Genomic DNA, 14,070 nt, shown 5'->3' with positions numbered 1-14,070 from the left:
GACAGACACTTTGGAGGAGGAGGAGAGAGAAAGAAAGGATCGCCTCTTGTCATTTCAAGTTATGAAATATGTGAAACTGCAGGGGAGAAGGTGGAGAGATTTGTATTGGTCTTGTAAAATCCCACGTTTTTTTTTTTTTTTTTTTTTTTTAGGTATAATTACGCACAATAACAGGCCTCTGGTTTTAAAGTCACCACAGTGGACTATATAATGGTTAATTCTAACTATGTCTAAAATAGTAACGCCAAATAACACCTACACTTTTATCTCACTGTTGCACACAAGCGCACAGCTATGAAGCATCCTCTGTTTCATAATCCTGTCAAACAGTGTTCACCTCATTGTCTCTACCATATATCTGCAGTTCCAATAAAACTCCTCTGTAGTGGACAGTTACAAATGCTCCTCGTTTAGTTGCTGTTCTTTGGGGTCACCTGTGCTTACACTCACTGATGACCCCTCATCCATCCAATGGCTGGCGTTCATACACATCGGAATTTTGTTCCTTGAATGCCACATTTTTACTCTGGAGATCTCCAAAAGAGTAACACGTTTTTCCAGGAAAGCTGCTGACACACACACACAACAAACTGTATTAGATCTCAGGGGACAGAGAGCTGCAACCAGGATGCACTACACAGAATTCACTCATCATATTACTGAGATCTTGGCCACAGAGGAATACACCCACACCATAGTTACCCAGGCTTACACACTGTCTCTCAAACACACGTAAAGCAGGATGAGCAATACCTATTTTACACATACATTTTTCCACCCCTCCCCTTTAGAGATTAAAGTGTATTATTCAAATTACTATGTTCTGGCAAAACTGCTGCAAAGAGGGACATTATCAGCCCATGAGCACATCACATATGCCTGCTTTTATCATTCTAGCAGTCTAGGATGTCTTGTTGTTATTTTATCTCCAGAAAAAGGAAATAAATCAGTATCCAATAAATCAATAATCCAGCTCAGTAATCTCCTTAATCAAGCTTGACAGTCGTTACAGCATTACCAGGACATAGTACTATATACAGTCGTGTGTGATATCTTTTCAGCATCTTCTGATCCTTTGTTTGCCAAACATCCTGATGTCATGATAGTAAAAAAATAAATAAATAAATAAATAAAAAAAAGCAAAAAACCAATTTATCCATTGTCTGAGTCTCCCAGATCAATATGGTGTCAGTTCAGTCTAGTTTCAGGCAAAATGAACCTTTGCTATTAAACTCCCTGCCATGTATCACATGATGCTGTATTCCATGTTCAGTCTGAGCCCTACTGTACAAATAGATGCTTCTAAAAACAGCACCAGGGCCCGTCATAACTGCTTCCAAATGAACGATTGCATGGCAGTACAGAGCCTTGTTGATCTGCCTCCAAGTGTTTCCTGCAACGCTCTTTGATTCAGTCCTCTTGAGAGGGACAGACAGGACAAGACTTCCCCATCAGTCACCAGGCCATCATAATTGCCAGGTGAGCATTACAGTCTCTGCTTTTATAATGAGTGCGAGGGGACATGGGTCATCCAACATGCGTTCTGGCTCTCATTAGAAGGAAAAGGCTATTCACATATTTGCAGAGCAAAAATAAGGCCATTAGATTGGACAGGCCAGCAGCCAGGGAGCACCATGGGCTAGAAACGCTTAATTGCCTTATTTCACATATACACTCACTGAAATAAAAGTTTTTCAAAGTGTCAAAGTGTCTATCTGGTGTGTACATATAGAGGAAGTAATTAACTCCAGAATACAGCTTTGTGTACTTGGCTTGTGTCAAAAAGACAATTGCACACTGCAGTTCAGTTGTGTTTGGTGTGAACTTGTGTATGTATGTCGTGCTCTTAGAATGACAAGCCATGAGGGAGACTAAAGAAACCATCATTTGAACCATCAGTCAAACATTTCCAACCCTAGAGAAACACTTTCTAAATTCTGTTCAACACGTAGGCTTTGTCTGTGACAGGCAAATAACAAGAAAGAGGTTAAGGTCCGGGCTTGTTCTTGTCACACACCAGGAGGCAGCTGATGTGTAACACTGTGCAGTAAATTGGAATATATGCAGATTAGTTCTCGTCTGAAGATGGGTGGCTTTGGAAAAGTGGTACATTTTGCTCCTAAGGCAGAAAACATTTTGCCATTGTACCTCGAAAATGAGAGTTTCATGACTACTTTTTTCAGCTACAGCAAAACACTATCTTTCATCCCCTTCAATAATCAATGTACTGTATGTAGTTGACACAACTCATGTCAAACTTCAATGATGAGAAATACTTCTACTGATGATCTTTTGCAACCCATTTCGTAAAAATAGCCTGGACAAGACTTGCTGGGGCGGATGGGGATGAGGAGATTGATTTATTAATCTAATCAGACCAATGTAGGACATGAGATGCATTTGTCCTCCTCTCTGAAACAGCCTGGATAGCACTTGAGGTCATTCTCTGGGAAGATCAGCCAATCACTTCAGACAATCTTCTCTAATTTTCCATCTTCCTTTATAATCTCTACAATCAGAGGTAAAGCAGGGAGGGCTGTCTGTGCTTTCATGTTCCCTTTGAAGGATTTTTTTCCCCCTTCAGCCTCATGTTTTGCAGCTACAATATTGATTTCTGTGTTTTAAACAAACTACCCCCTCATGTGAAAGATATGGTATTATATTCCCCCCGCAAAGATCAGGTTTTAACATGATCTGAAAGGTGCTCACTGGATGCTGAGGCACTAACTGGCTCTCCTCAATGTTTGGCCTGTAATGTGAAACCATGTGGTGGTTGAGCAGCATCGCTAAAGTAGTGATTCCACTGGGTACAGCAACTGGGTCAAAATATGGAGGCCTCCAAAGGGCATATGAAATTCTTAGCATCTTGTGGTAATCAAAAGGCGTTACAGCTGTCTATGAATGACAAGTCAGGAGCAGCATTTATCCACAAATGAAACCATCCAGGAGGCAAAATATCATCTGATCATGAGGATGATACATTATGTAACCATATAATTATGGAAGACGTATTATCATGCATGGTAATCCTTAGTAGGTGCTCTTGACAAACTAATGAAAGCATTGTTCTGGTACAGTATTAGTTTTTCTTCTCCAGCTGAAACAAGACCTTATTAGTTTTCACTGTGGTCAAAAATAGCATCAGAACAGGAGTGTTTTGTGGAAGAGCTCCTGGAGATTGATGATTGATTACTACACAATTACTGCTGAAAGCAGCAGGGCCCCTCCTTCTAATCACTGCTTTCGTCGCTAAAAGGAGATTATCACATAGTAGAAGGTTGTTAGAGCCACTTCCTTTGTGCAAATCAATAAAAATTACTCAAGAAATTGCAAGCATCAATCTAACATGTCCTCTGTAAATCTGTAATTTGTGCGGAGGCGCACATGTACAGACAGGTACTGTACATTATTCTGTGTTTGCCTGTGGGTTTGTGTGACTCCTGTGGCAGTAGGTCTGACCCCACTGAGATACTGGCCTCAAGCTGTGTCTAATTAAAGCTGCTTTTCAATGCAGGTGCTGAGGAACTTCAGGTCCCCTCAGCAATTAAGTGCAGGATTTCTTCTCTGGTCTCAAGCGAGAAGAAAAAGCCCAACCAGAGGGTTGATTATCCCCTCTCTCCCCCACTCCCCCTTTCCCCATTATTGGATTCACTTAGTTGATGAAACCCCATTTATTGAGCAGAGAGACAGGCAGACCAGAATACAATCAAGCACATCAGAGAAGGGAGAAACGGGAATGAAATAAGAGTGAAAATGTATAGCATTGTCTTTGCAGTCAAAGCACGAATGTGTTAAAGAGTTTCATGACATGATGCTGTAATGAAATAGCTTAGACTATCGTGTAACCAGAAGGAAAGAGGTTCAAGATGCTGCGGTGTCCTTAAGGTGGTCATGGAGAGTAATCTTCAAGGTTTTCATAGGACTTGGATTAAACTCATTAAATACATTAAAGCTTATATGAACCTGTGCTTTACTCTGTTCAGAATAGGATAAAGCACAGTCTGCTCAAGCTGAGATCATGTTTTACCTTTGAGAGTCACAGTGAGCTGCAGATAGCCACAGATAAAGCCTCCATTAAGGCTATTTTTTAAAGCATCTCACCCCTTAATGGACTCCCCTGGCCCGTCCACAGACTCACTATCTTATCCTCCCGGACTCAGTTAACCAGCCCGGGTTTTCCACCTACAGGTGTCAGAAACCGCAGTCAGTCCCCATAGAGACCCTGCTGAGAGTGTGGTGAAGCACTGATGTGTTGTCAGCTTCTCAGCTGCTATAAATACCTCAGCACTGGGTACCCAGAGAGCTTCACAATGATGTAAAAATGGAAAAATGATATGCTGTATTGGTGTCAGTTATTGAAAAAGGGGCCTCCTTTCCGCTGCGTTCTTCAAAACAAAACTAAATATTCTTAAATTCTCAAACCATTTATAATGAAAAATACAGGTTTTATGAATTTGTTTCTACCAGACAAAATAACACTGTATGAAATGGTGATAAGCAATTCCACAATCATGGACATCAGTGTTTTGCAAGCCTTTTTCTGGGGACCCATTTACTAAAAATCATGTCAAACAATCACAACCCAGTTCACAACAGGCCTTCATGAGAAGAGCAAATCTGGGCATAAATCTTGACCATTTTTTCTATTGCATGTCCGCATCATCTTATTGTAATACCTCAAACACGTAGATGAGATACCTTATAACTGAAAAATCCAATTTTGTTAATGGATGCCAATGAAAACATATACATGATAAAGTTAAGGATGAACCAATATATCAGTTGGACATTTTCTGTGAATTTTGCTGATTTTAGCTGATGCTGGTATTGGTATAAGATGTCTTTTCACAAGTGGTACTGGTAGATATTTATCTGTGATGTTATATTACATTTTCTACATAAATTTGAATGCGTGTGTATCTGTGTTCATTCAAAGATAATGTGATGGGGATTGAAAGACTTTAAAATAGTAACTTTTATTTATTTATTTTACTTTTTTTAAATGAAAATTTCTCTTTTAAGAGGAGAAAAACCCAAATAAACAGCAACTAACATCAGTAACAGTACAGGCCAAGAATTTTGTAACTGGTGCATCCCTCCATTATCGTCTGAATAAACGAGCCCATACTGCATTTTAACAGCCTCTTCTACTGTTTATCTCATCTATAAAACAGAATGTAGCCAAGCTTTTTCATACTGAATTCAGTGTTATTACAATTGTCAGAATAATCTGAACTTTCTGTGTCACTGGAAACCTGCCTCTTGTTGAAAGATTTCTGAAATGTTTGAAATGCAAATTCATTTGTCAATCCTTATGAAATCGCCTGCGATCAACCTGTGGATTGTGATGCACTCTTTGGGAGTAGATGCTCAAATATTTTCAAAGTCAGTCTTTTAAGGATCAAAAAAAAAAAGGAAAAAAGAAGTAATAATTAGCTGCACTTATACAATGACCCCAGTGATGACCATCTTGTAGATATTCTCTGAGCTTCGTCATTCTTGGCCTCTATTGATCTCCAGGCTCTCCTTTTGCCGCGTCCCATTCAATGTCTTTGAGCATCACTTTACTTCTCAGCTTTGGGTCAAAATAAAGGGTCAACCTCCCCTCACATAAATGTACACAGAATAATGAGACATGTCACGGCGGCCTTGAAGAGCTGACACATTTACACATACTGGACAAAGCAGGAAGGTGTCAGTCATTATCAGGGGCCTTTACAAGGACCTTGTTGTACACACTCCGTCCTAATGGTCACCATGGGGGAGAAGCCACAATTTGCCACCTTTATAAGCCCCCGCACTAAAGCCCGGTAATGAGATGTACAAGGGTCTTAAAAGCTTCAGGAACAAGGTTTATTTAACAACTGATGTGTTAGTGTGATGTGCTGGTGTTTTCATCATTCGTCTGACGCTGAAATGAATGCTAATTCTGCATTTAGTTTTATTTTCGTCTCTTTTTTTCTCAAAAAAAAAAAAAAAGCAAAATGTACAAACAGGTAACATCACTTTGCAACCAGTACACTGAAACATTACAATCCTATTTTAATGCCATGCACTTTAGGATAATGAAAAACAATAAATGTGTGTGTATAGTACGAAAGAGGTGATTTAATTTTAGTCTGAATGCCAAGTAGGCACTTGGCTGGGATTCAGTTTTCAAGCAGCATTGATAGTATTTCACCATTAGTCGCTCCCTCATGTACATTCGCCTAAGGTCCTTTAGGTAGTCTGAGAATTGGTTTCATGGGACCAATGATGATTTCCAAAACACACCGCAATTTCAAAACCCAAGGTAAGCACTGGTTTTTATTACCACGATGCCAAACATAACACTACAATACCTCGTGATCTGTTTACCATTCAACGTCTTTTTCTCTGAGGAGTGTTCAAGTTTTACAGCATCTTAGAAAAATAATTGGTTCTGTATATATAACAACACCAGTGATAGAAACATTTTCAACAGCATTATGTACAACAACATCAGTCGCCTGTTTGAGGTCAACAGTGTAGTGGAAAGTACCTGTCGTCTGCACAGAAGATGAGTGAACAGTGATATACTGAATACTGACTCACGGATCTATTAGATAACTCAATGTTAATCAAGCATTAACATGGCGGTGACTTGTTTATGAGATATGATGATTACTTACAGTACATATCAAGTTTTTTTTTTAATGAAAACAGACTTAACATTCTTATAAACAACAAAGTAATTAACTAATCTAAAACCAATAAACCAAATACAAACAATAAACAACATCCTAAAGGCACACGCACCTATTTGGCTCCAAGACGTCATTTCTCAGAGTATTAAAAAGAACTGGGTAAGGAATCTGATGAAGCAAATGTATATTTGTAGTAACGAAGCTCTCAGATAGTCTTCATCGTAACACAGTGCATTTAGGCTATTTTCAATGTACAGTCATTTTAATGTAGGACAAACCGTTACATTCAATGCAAATCATGTCTTCTCAGAGCACAGACGTGATCACCTGCTGCTTGTTTGGTTCCTTTCAGACAGTTAAGGACTTATATACACAGAAACAAACATACTTTGTCGATCTAGAGAGCTGCCTCATGGTTTTGAAGCCAAAACATTTAATGAGGTTAAAGCGATCAATCTGCAATCATCTCAGTTTGGCTCCTTTGTAGTTTAATAAAGAATTCAATCTACATTTACATGCACATTAATATTCCACTATTACTCCAAATGTGGCAATTGTCTGAATTTATCAGGTGTTGTGTAAACAGCATATTCCATTTGGATATTCTGAATTAGGCCTTTACCCAAATGGAATATTTTTCAACTAAGATGTGGAATATGCTGATGTTGTTTCCGCTTTCATGGAGATTCTTTGCACACAGATACAACACATACAGAAAATGTGTCTCGGTGTGTAGACAAAGATCCTCTCTGGTAGATATGGATGCTCCAAAGTAAAGTTGAGTTTCCAGTCTGAGGGAGAAACACACCTACATTTAAGCTTTACGAAAGAGGATATCATCAGGTTTTTGGATATGAGCAAATATTAAAACGATGACCTTTTCAAAGTGGGGTTTTGCAGAAACAAAAGACGCTGTGTTCACACAGTGGAACATCTGCCACCAGTAGAAAAACCTGGGTTTAATCAGAATATGCATCGCTGCACGTGAACAGGAATGGCAGCGGAATATTCATTTTTCCTAACGAGCTTATTACCAACATTGTCTTTTACAGAATAAGGACAAAAAAAAAAAAGAATATTTTGTGCATGTGAATGAAATCACTGATAATGACTCTAAGCCAAAGACATGTTTGGGTTCATTTGGAAAAACTGCTTCATCCTGATAAGTTTGTCTGGCTCAGCATGTATTTTAGTTGCAATTCCTTGATAACCACATTTATGGGATCCTTATCAATGCCATGTTTGATATAGTATTTATTTTTTTATCAGCCTGATCATACATACATGTTAGATTATTTAATTTGATGGAAAAATGATATGCAGTGCTTTGCTATAAAAGACGTCTTGTTTGTAGATTAAACCTCAACACCAGAGGGCTGCATGTACAGAGCACAGGAAAGGTCATTTACAGCACAGATCACTGTGCACTGTAGATGTGCCTTGGAAAATCCTTTTTTTAAAATATTTTCTTGGTTGAAATGCTCTTGTGTTTGTTTGTCCATCAGTGAAGCAGCAGTCTGAGCAGCACAGTGAATTCACAGCTAGCAGCTGTCCGACACAGTGTGAGTGCTTTGATATCAGTGTTCTCCATGCACACACCTCACACATCGCTCCCACTGTCTCCACACGAAGGCGTCCCCAGAGCTACAGATCATCCTGTTGACTGAAAGGCAGGTGCCGTCGCCTCCTTAACAGAAAAGAAGCCGCTGCTGCCTGGATCTCTGTATACACTATTTCAGGAAGAAGTGTATGAAGTGCGTGGTAAGAGCCACCAGGTGAAGCTGGGGAGAGACAGGACTGATTAGGATGAGGACGGAGCTGCGAGGGGAAGAGGCGAGGTGACGGATCAGACGCTCAGGGTCATGTTACGGAGCAGCCACTGCTGAGAGCGGCTGCCGTTGCAGTCTCTCAGAGTAGGGACCATCTTGTCCTCCTCAGATGGCATGTCCAAACACTGGTTGCTGTTCACGTGCAGCAGGGTGAGTCGCTGGTGAGAGAAAGAATCAGACAGGTTGGTTATTTATATGCAAATCTGAGCATGTGACACAATCCCATAAAAGGTTTTCCACCACATGATGCATCAACTCTACTTGGCTGGAGAAAGTTGAATTCCACCTGGGTGATGAACCTTCACAGACACACTTCAGATATTGATTTTCTACATTTAACACAATACCTTTCAACCAAGTAAATGGCTGCAGCCTGTAGCACTCAGTTACAGTGTAAAAGAGAAGGAACATCAAGTGAGTGGGCTGTTTCAGGGCAGAAAAAGTATTTCCTCTTTCACCAAACAAAAACACAGTGTTGCTGCTGGGAGAATTGAGGTTCCTCTTGGTGGAGAAATCATTATCACTGCCACTTTGTGACTGTCTGCTGAACATCAGAGCAGTCATATCAAGACTTTACCCTATTTCAGTGTAAGAAACACCAACAGGAATATGCCACAAACGGACTGCACTTCATGTATTTATCACATTTCAACTGTATTTTAACTGCATTGTAAATCTGTATTTTATTTTGTATTTTTAGTTGCTTTTAATTGTATCTTGCACTGTAAACCACTTTGTGACACCCTGTCTCTGAAAAGTGTTCTATAAATAAAACTTACTTACTTATTAACACGCTAAGAAAACTATACGGAAATTTTAACACATGCATTTCTGCCCTCATACTTTAGTTTTACTTCTAGTGAAGATGATTTTAATACATAACAGATATAAATACCACAATGAACTAGAAAAGCACTCGGAAAGCGCAGACCTCCGCCAAGGCAGATCAGTCTGTGCCCCCCCCCCATCACCACCAAATTTAATAATTTGCTCCTTGTGCCAGTCTCAACATTTCCTGAAAATTCCATCCAGATCCGTCCATATGTTTTTGAGTTTTCTTGCTAACAGACAGACGAACAAACAAAAAATCGTCACCACCAAATCACCACCAAAATTTAATAATTTGTTCCTTGTGCCAGTATCAACATTTCCTGAAAATTTCATGAAAATCCATCCATAACTTTTTGAGTTATCTTGCTAATAGACAAACAGACAGACCCTGATGAAAACCTAACCTCCGCCGTTTCATTTGGCGGAGGTAATTAAAAGTAAAAGAATGATATCTGAACTCCATACAGCCGCTTTTCATGTTCCCAAGTTAAAATAGTTCCAAAACAGTTTCATTGTGTTGAGCAAGCAATGTTAATAATGCATGTCCATGTATTAAACAACAAAACAATCGCAAGTTTTTGCAAAATTATGATTCAGCACTAATGTGAGTGGCGAGGCTTTACAATTCATGAGTTCCCACAGGAATTAGTCCGCTGGTACACGGCGGTATATGCACCAGTGTGCAAGTAAACAAAGAATTACAAAGGTCTGGGGTGTTTTGAGGACGAGCACACTGGTGTAAACAGGAGTGGTGCTTTTATTTGAGCAAGTCGGACCTATAAAAGCACATCATAAAATGTTAATGTGGTTATATTTTCAACAATACGGAAAATCTTTGTGAAGGAGCCAGTGGCAGGCTGGCTGCTGGTGTGGCAGAGGGTAACATATCGAGGCGCTTAAACATTCATAAATCAACCATTCCTAAAATTGTGTCACAGAAGATATTGTACTAATTGAGGTTACACTGTGATCATAAATCATTCTAAACATATACTATCTTTTTTTGTTCAATATACTATTATTATTCAGTAGTGTGCAAAAGTCTTAGGCAACATCAGGTTTTTCGGTTGCTTTTTCATGAAAATGAACGCATATTCTGTTCTGTCTCTGTATGGAGATACAATGGGAATATATAGAAATTTAAGCATTTAATAAAAATCTAATAACAATAAAAATTAGACAAAGATAAAAGACAAAACTGTTTCTGAAAACCAAAGTGGTAGCTGACCTCCATCTCCACTTAACACTTGAACTCTTTTGGGCTGAAAATATGAGATTTATTATGATAATCTTTTACTGAATTACACCTTGTTTCTTCTTATTTGAGCTACTAAATACTGATTTTTGCCTGTAGAAGCCCTCGTTTTTCTGTTTTTAATCCTGCAGGTGCTGATGATAATCAATGCCCTTGTGTACATGTCAGCAGCTTTATGCTTCCTCTCTCTCAGTATTTTGTTTGCAAATTGATTGAAGTTGCATTTAGCGAGCCAAAGATATGCTGTACATTTTCTTCATAAAGCTAAACCACCGAATAAATGCCAGTGAATATTGGTAATACGGTTAGGTGGAGGGACACGGAAATCCAATATGAAAGTGTTAAAGTGCAAGAGCAAATCAATTTCTATATGAAATTGATCTGGTGACTTTAACACAAATGATTATGGAGTGAGTGCTCAGACCTTTAAGTCACAGGATATATTAAACACATATGTTTTAATACATTCCTCATTTCCTCCTTAATCAGGACGAAACTGGAAGATTAAAAAAGAAAAAAAGAAAATCAAGAAATTAAGCCATGTTTAGGTATTGTAAATCTAAACTGACTGAAGAGCTGCTGTGTTGTTTTCCTACTTTTTCTTAAAATAATTATAATAAATGTTGCTGCAAAAAGTGGATGTGAAGCAGTAGAATGTTCCAGCTGAAATAACAGAATTGTGCATTATTCATACATATACAGTACTTTGTAAAGGTCATAGGCCACCTTTAGCTTTGTTGTTTTTGCAGGGTTGAAATGAGCATACATATTTATTTCTCATTCCATTTTCTTTAGGTACAACAAGACAATATAGGAAATATGTGCACTGTCTTAAAAGAGACGCATAAAACAATGAACTAAATAGTTTGTAAAGGTCAAAGTCCCTATTTAATGTGACCCTGACCCTATGACAAAAAGCAGCACAAACAGAAATCTAGTATAAAACATCAGAAAATTAATGCAATAAATCTGACATTGTCTGAACAAAAGGGTTAAAGACATGTTAACCCTTTATCGGGCAAGTGACTTTTTTTGGTAATTTACACATATTTTACAAGAAAGTGGCAGCAACAGTAACAGTGAGTCAACAGTCAGGGTCTGTAAGGTCCACCTTTGCATGAACAGTGATTGTACCTGCTTTGTTAGGTACCATGAAGTAAAGGTACTAATGTAAGGAATTATGTTCAAAGAGATAATGTGGATGTGGACAGGTGTCTGGATCAACACTTATGTTGGTCTAATTTTCTAAAAATGATATTCAAATGTTCTCAAAAAACATATTCCTTTCACTTCACATGTGTGTTTTTGTATTTTTTTATATTTCTTTCATTGACTTTTTTTTTTTGACACTTACGGGTAAGGAACCAAATAACGTAACTTCATTGACCTTGATTTTCTACATAGCAATAAACAATTTTGAAAAATTTCACTAAAGTAATAACATTGTTAAGTCCTTCAATAACACATTAAGGTTGTAATTCCGAATTTCAGAGTATTTCTGAGTGCCCTATAAAGAGTTAAGTGTAAAGGAAGGTCACACTAAATACGACCCTTTTGGTTTATAGAAGCTGTTTTTTATGATAAGATAAGATAAGATAAGATAAGATAAGATAAGATAAGAAGCACTTGGAGAGCGCAGACCTCCGCCAAGGCCGATCAGTGGGCCCCCGTGGCTCCCCCACCCCCAATCACCACCAAAATGTTAACCATTTGTTCCTTGTGCCAGTATCAACATTTCCTGAAATTTTCATCCAAGTCCAACAATAACTTTTTGAGTTATCCTGCACACAATCAGACAGACAGACAGACAGACAGACAAACAAACCAACGCCGACAAAAACATAATCTGCTTGGTGGAGGTAGTAAGACAAGACAAGACAAGACAAGACAAGACAAGACAAGACAAGACAAGATAAGATAAGATAAGATAAGATAAGATAAGATAAGATAAGATAAGATAAGATAAGATAAGATAAGATAAGATAAGATAAGATAAATCCCACCATGGGGAAATTTCACAGTTAAGAGCAGCAATATACAACAAGCAATCACAGAGAGAAACAACAGGTAGAAAAACCACACGGGTAAAAATGAAAAATATAAAGAGAAAATTTTTTAAAAATTTACCCCAAAACTTTAGTTTTTACTGCTGTGCTTACTTCACATATATAGATTGCATCTTAATACAGAGACAGAGAACAGTACTGTATGTTATTCTTGTTTTTTGAGAACTAAGTCTTTTTGTTGGGCTGCATGATTTGAAGCTCCACAGTGCTAACTCTATTAAAGGTCAGTGATATTTAAAGGCAATGCACTCGTGTCATTGTGTAGTGTGTTTAGAAAGAGGCTTAATAAATCAGACACTTGAGCACATACACTGTCCACTGTAAAGTCCAGATAGAACAGAGGACAAAACAAGTGCTTTTAAACGTCCAGACTAGAAAACCAACATACTGCAACCAACTAAGCTCAAAAGCTCAAGCACCGTATGAGCATGTACCAGTCTGTGGCTATCTGCCACAAAGCCCCTAGAGATAGCACCCCCCATGAACAACTGGAAGAGAGCTCTCAATGGCCTTGATTAACCATTTACTTTCAGTCCCTCTGAAGTAAGATGCTTCCGGAAGTTCATTCCTCACTTGAGTTCCTTTCCTCATCCTAATCATAAGCTGAGAAATCAAAGACCTGAGGTTGTTTTTTGTTTCAGTTTGAAGCTTAATGTTTAAAGTATTTGGAGTCACTTTAAGACTAAGATGCACATAAGGCATATCACAGATTTACAGGCAAAAAACAAACAAACTGTGATGTATGATAGCTTGTTCAATATTGCGATAAATAAACAAAAAACCTTGCAACCGCCTCCAAATTGCCACCAATTAATCTGAGGGTAGTTGACGCCTGACTGGGGCTTCATCTGATTGGCCAAATGGTGTGAATGCACGGCCCATGTATACAGAGCTCCATCTGACAGGCCAAATGTTGAGTGTGAATGCAAGGCACGTGTGAGTGTACTTGATTTTTTTTTTTTTTTTTTTTATCAGTGACGTGTCTTTTGGGATCAGTTTATCATGCGTGTTCATGGAGCGCTGATAAAAATATGACGATAGTTTCTCGGTCAACACTAACACATATCAATAAAAAAAAAAGAAAACACACACACATGAAGCACTAGATACCTGAACCTACATGTGCCGTTATCCTGCGGTTGACAGGAAATTCTTCATTAAAACAAGATTGTGCTTCGACTGTTGACAGAGGACATTCACACTAATGAGCACACTGACGCTCCAGCCATGTTTGATCATAGGCTTAAAAACAGAGAGGTCTGACATCCTCTGCCCAGATACAACGAACTACACACACACACCAACACACACAGATAGATCTGTCTTGAAGTACACATTACAGACCACTCTACAGGGCACATTTGTTCAAACACAGCAAGAACAAAGAGAGCAGGTGGCATACAACCTAACACACCTGCCCCTTA

General features: G+C 38.6%; 1 protein-coding gene across 5 annotated transcripts in view; it reads right to left on the bottom strand.

Annotated features, from left to right (window-relative positions):
* Window positions 1-6,278: 6,278 nt before the first annotated feature.
* Window positions 6,279-14,070, bottom strand: part of galnt13 (polypeptide N-acetylgalactosaminyltransferase 13) — a 65,289-nt gene continuing 57,497 nt past the window's right edge. For 4 of the 5 annotated variants that reach the window (XM_030125606.1, XM_030125608.1, XM_030125609.1 and 1 more), the window contains one exon: window positions 8,541-8,652. Coding sequence is in view for 1 of the 5 variants with exons in the window: in XM_030125611.1 (XP_029981471.1) it covers window positions 8,512-8,652 (141 nt within the window). In the remaining 4 variants the exon portion in view is untranslated. Of the gene's footprint in view, window positions 8,653-14,070 lie in introns of all 5 variants that reach the window. The other variant, XM_030125611.1, reaches the window with a different exon arrangement.

Source organism: Sphaeramia orbicularis, chromosome 21, assembly GCF_902148855.1.
Source record: "Sphaeramia orbicularis chromosome 21, fSphaOr1.1, whole genome shotgun sequence".
In the NCBI taxonomy this organism is placed as follows: domain Eukaryota; kingdom Metazoa; phylum Chordata; class Actinopteri; order Kurtiformes; family Apogonidae; genus Sphaeramia; species Sphaeramia orbicularis.
Note: the sequence above shows the minus strand (reverse complement) of the source record. Positions and strands in the feature narration are given on the sequence as shown.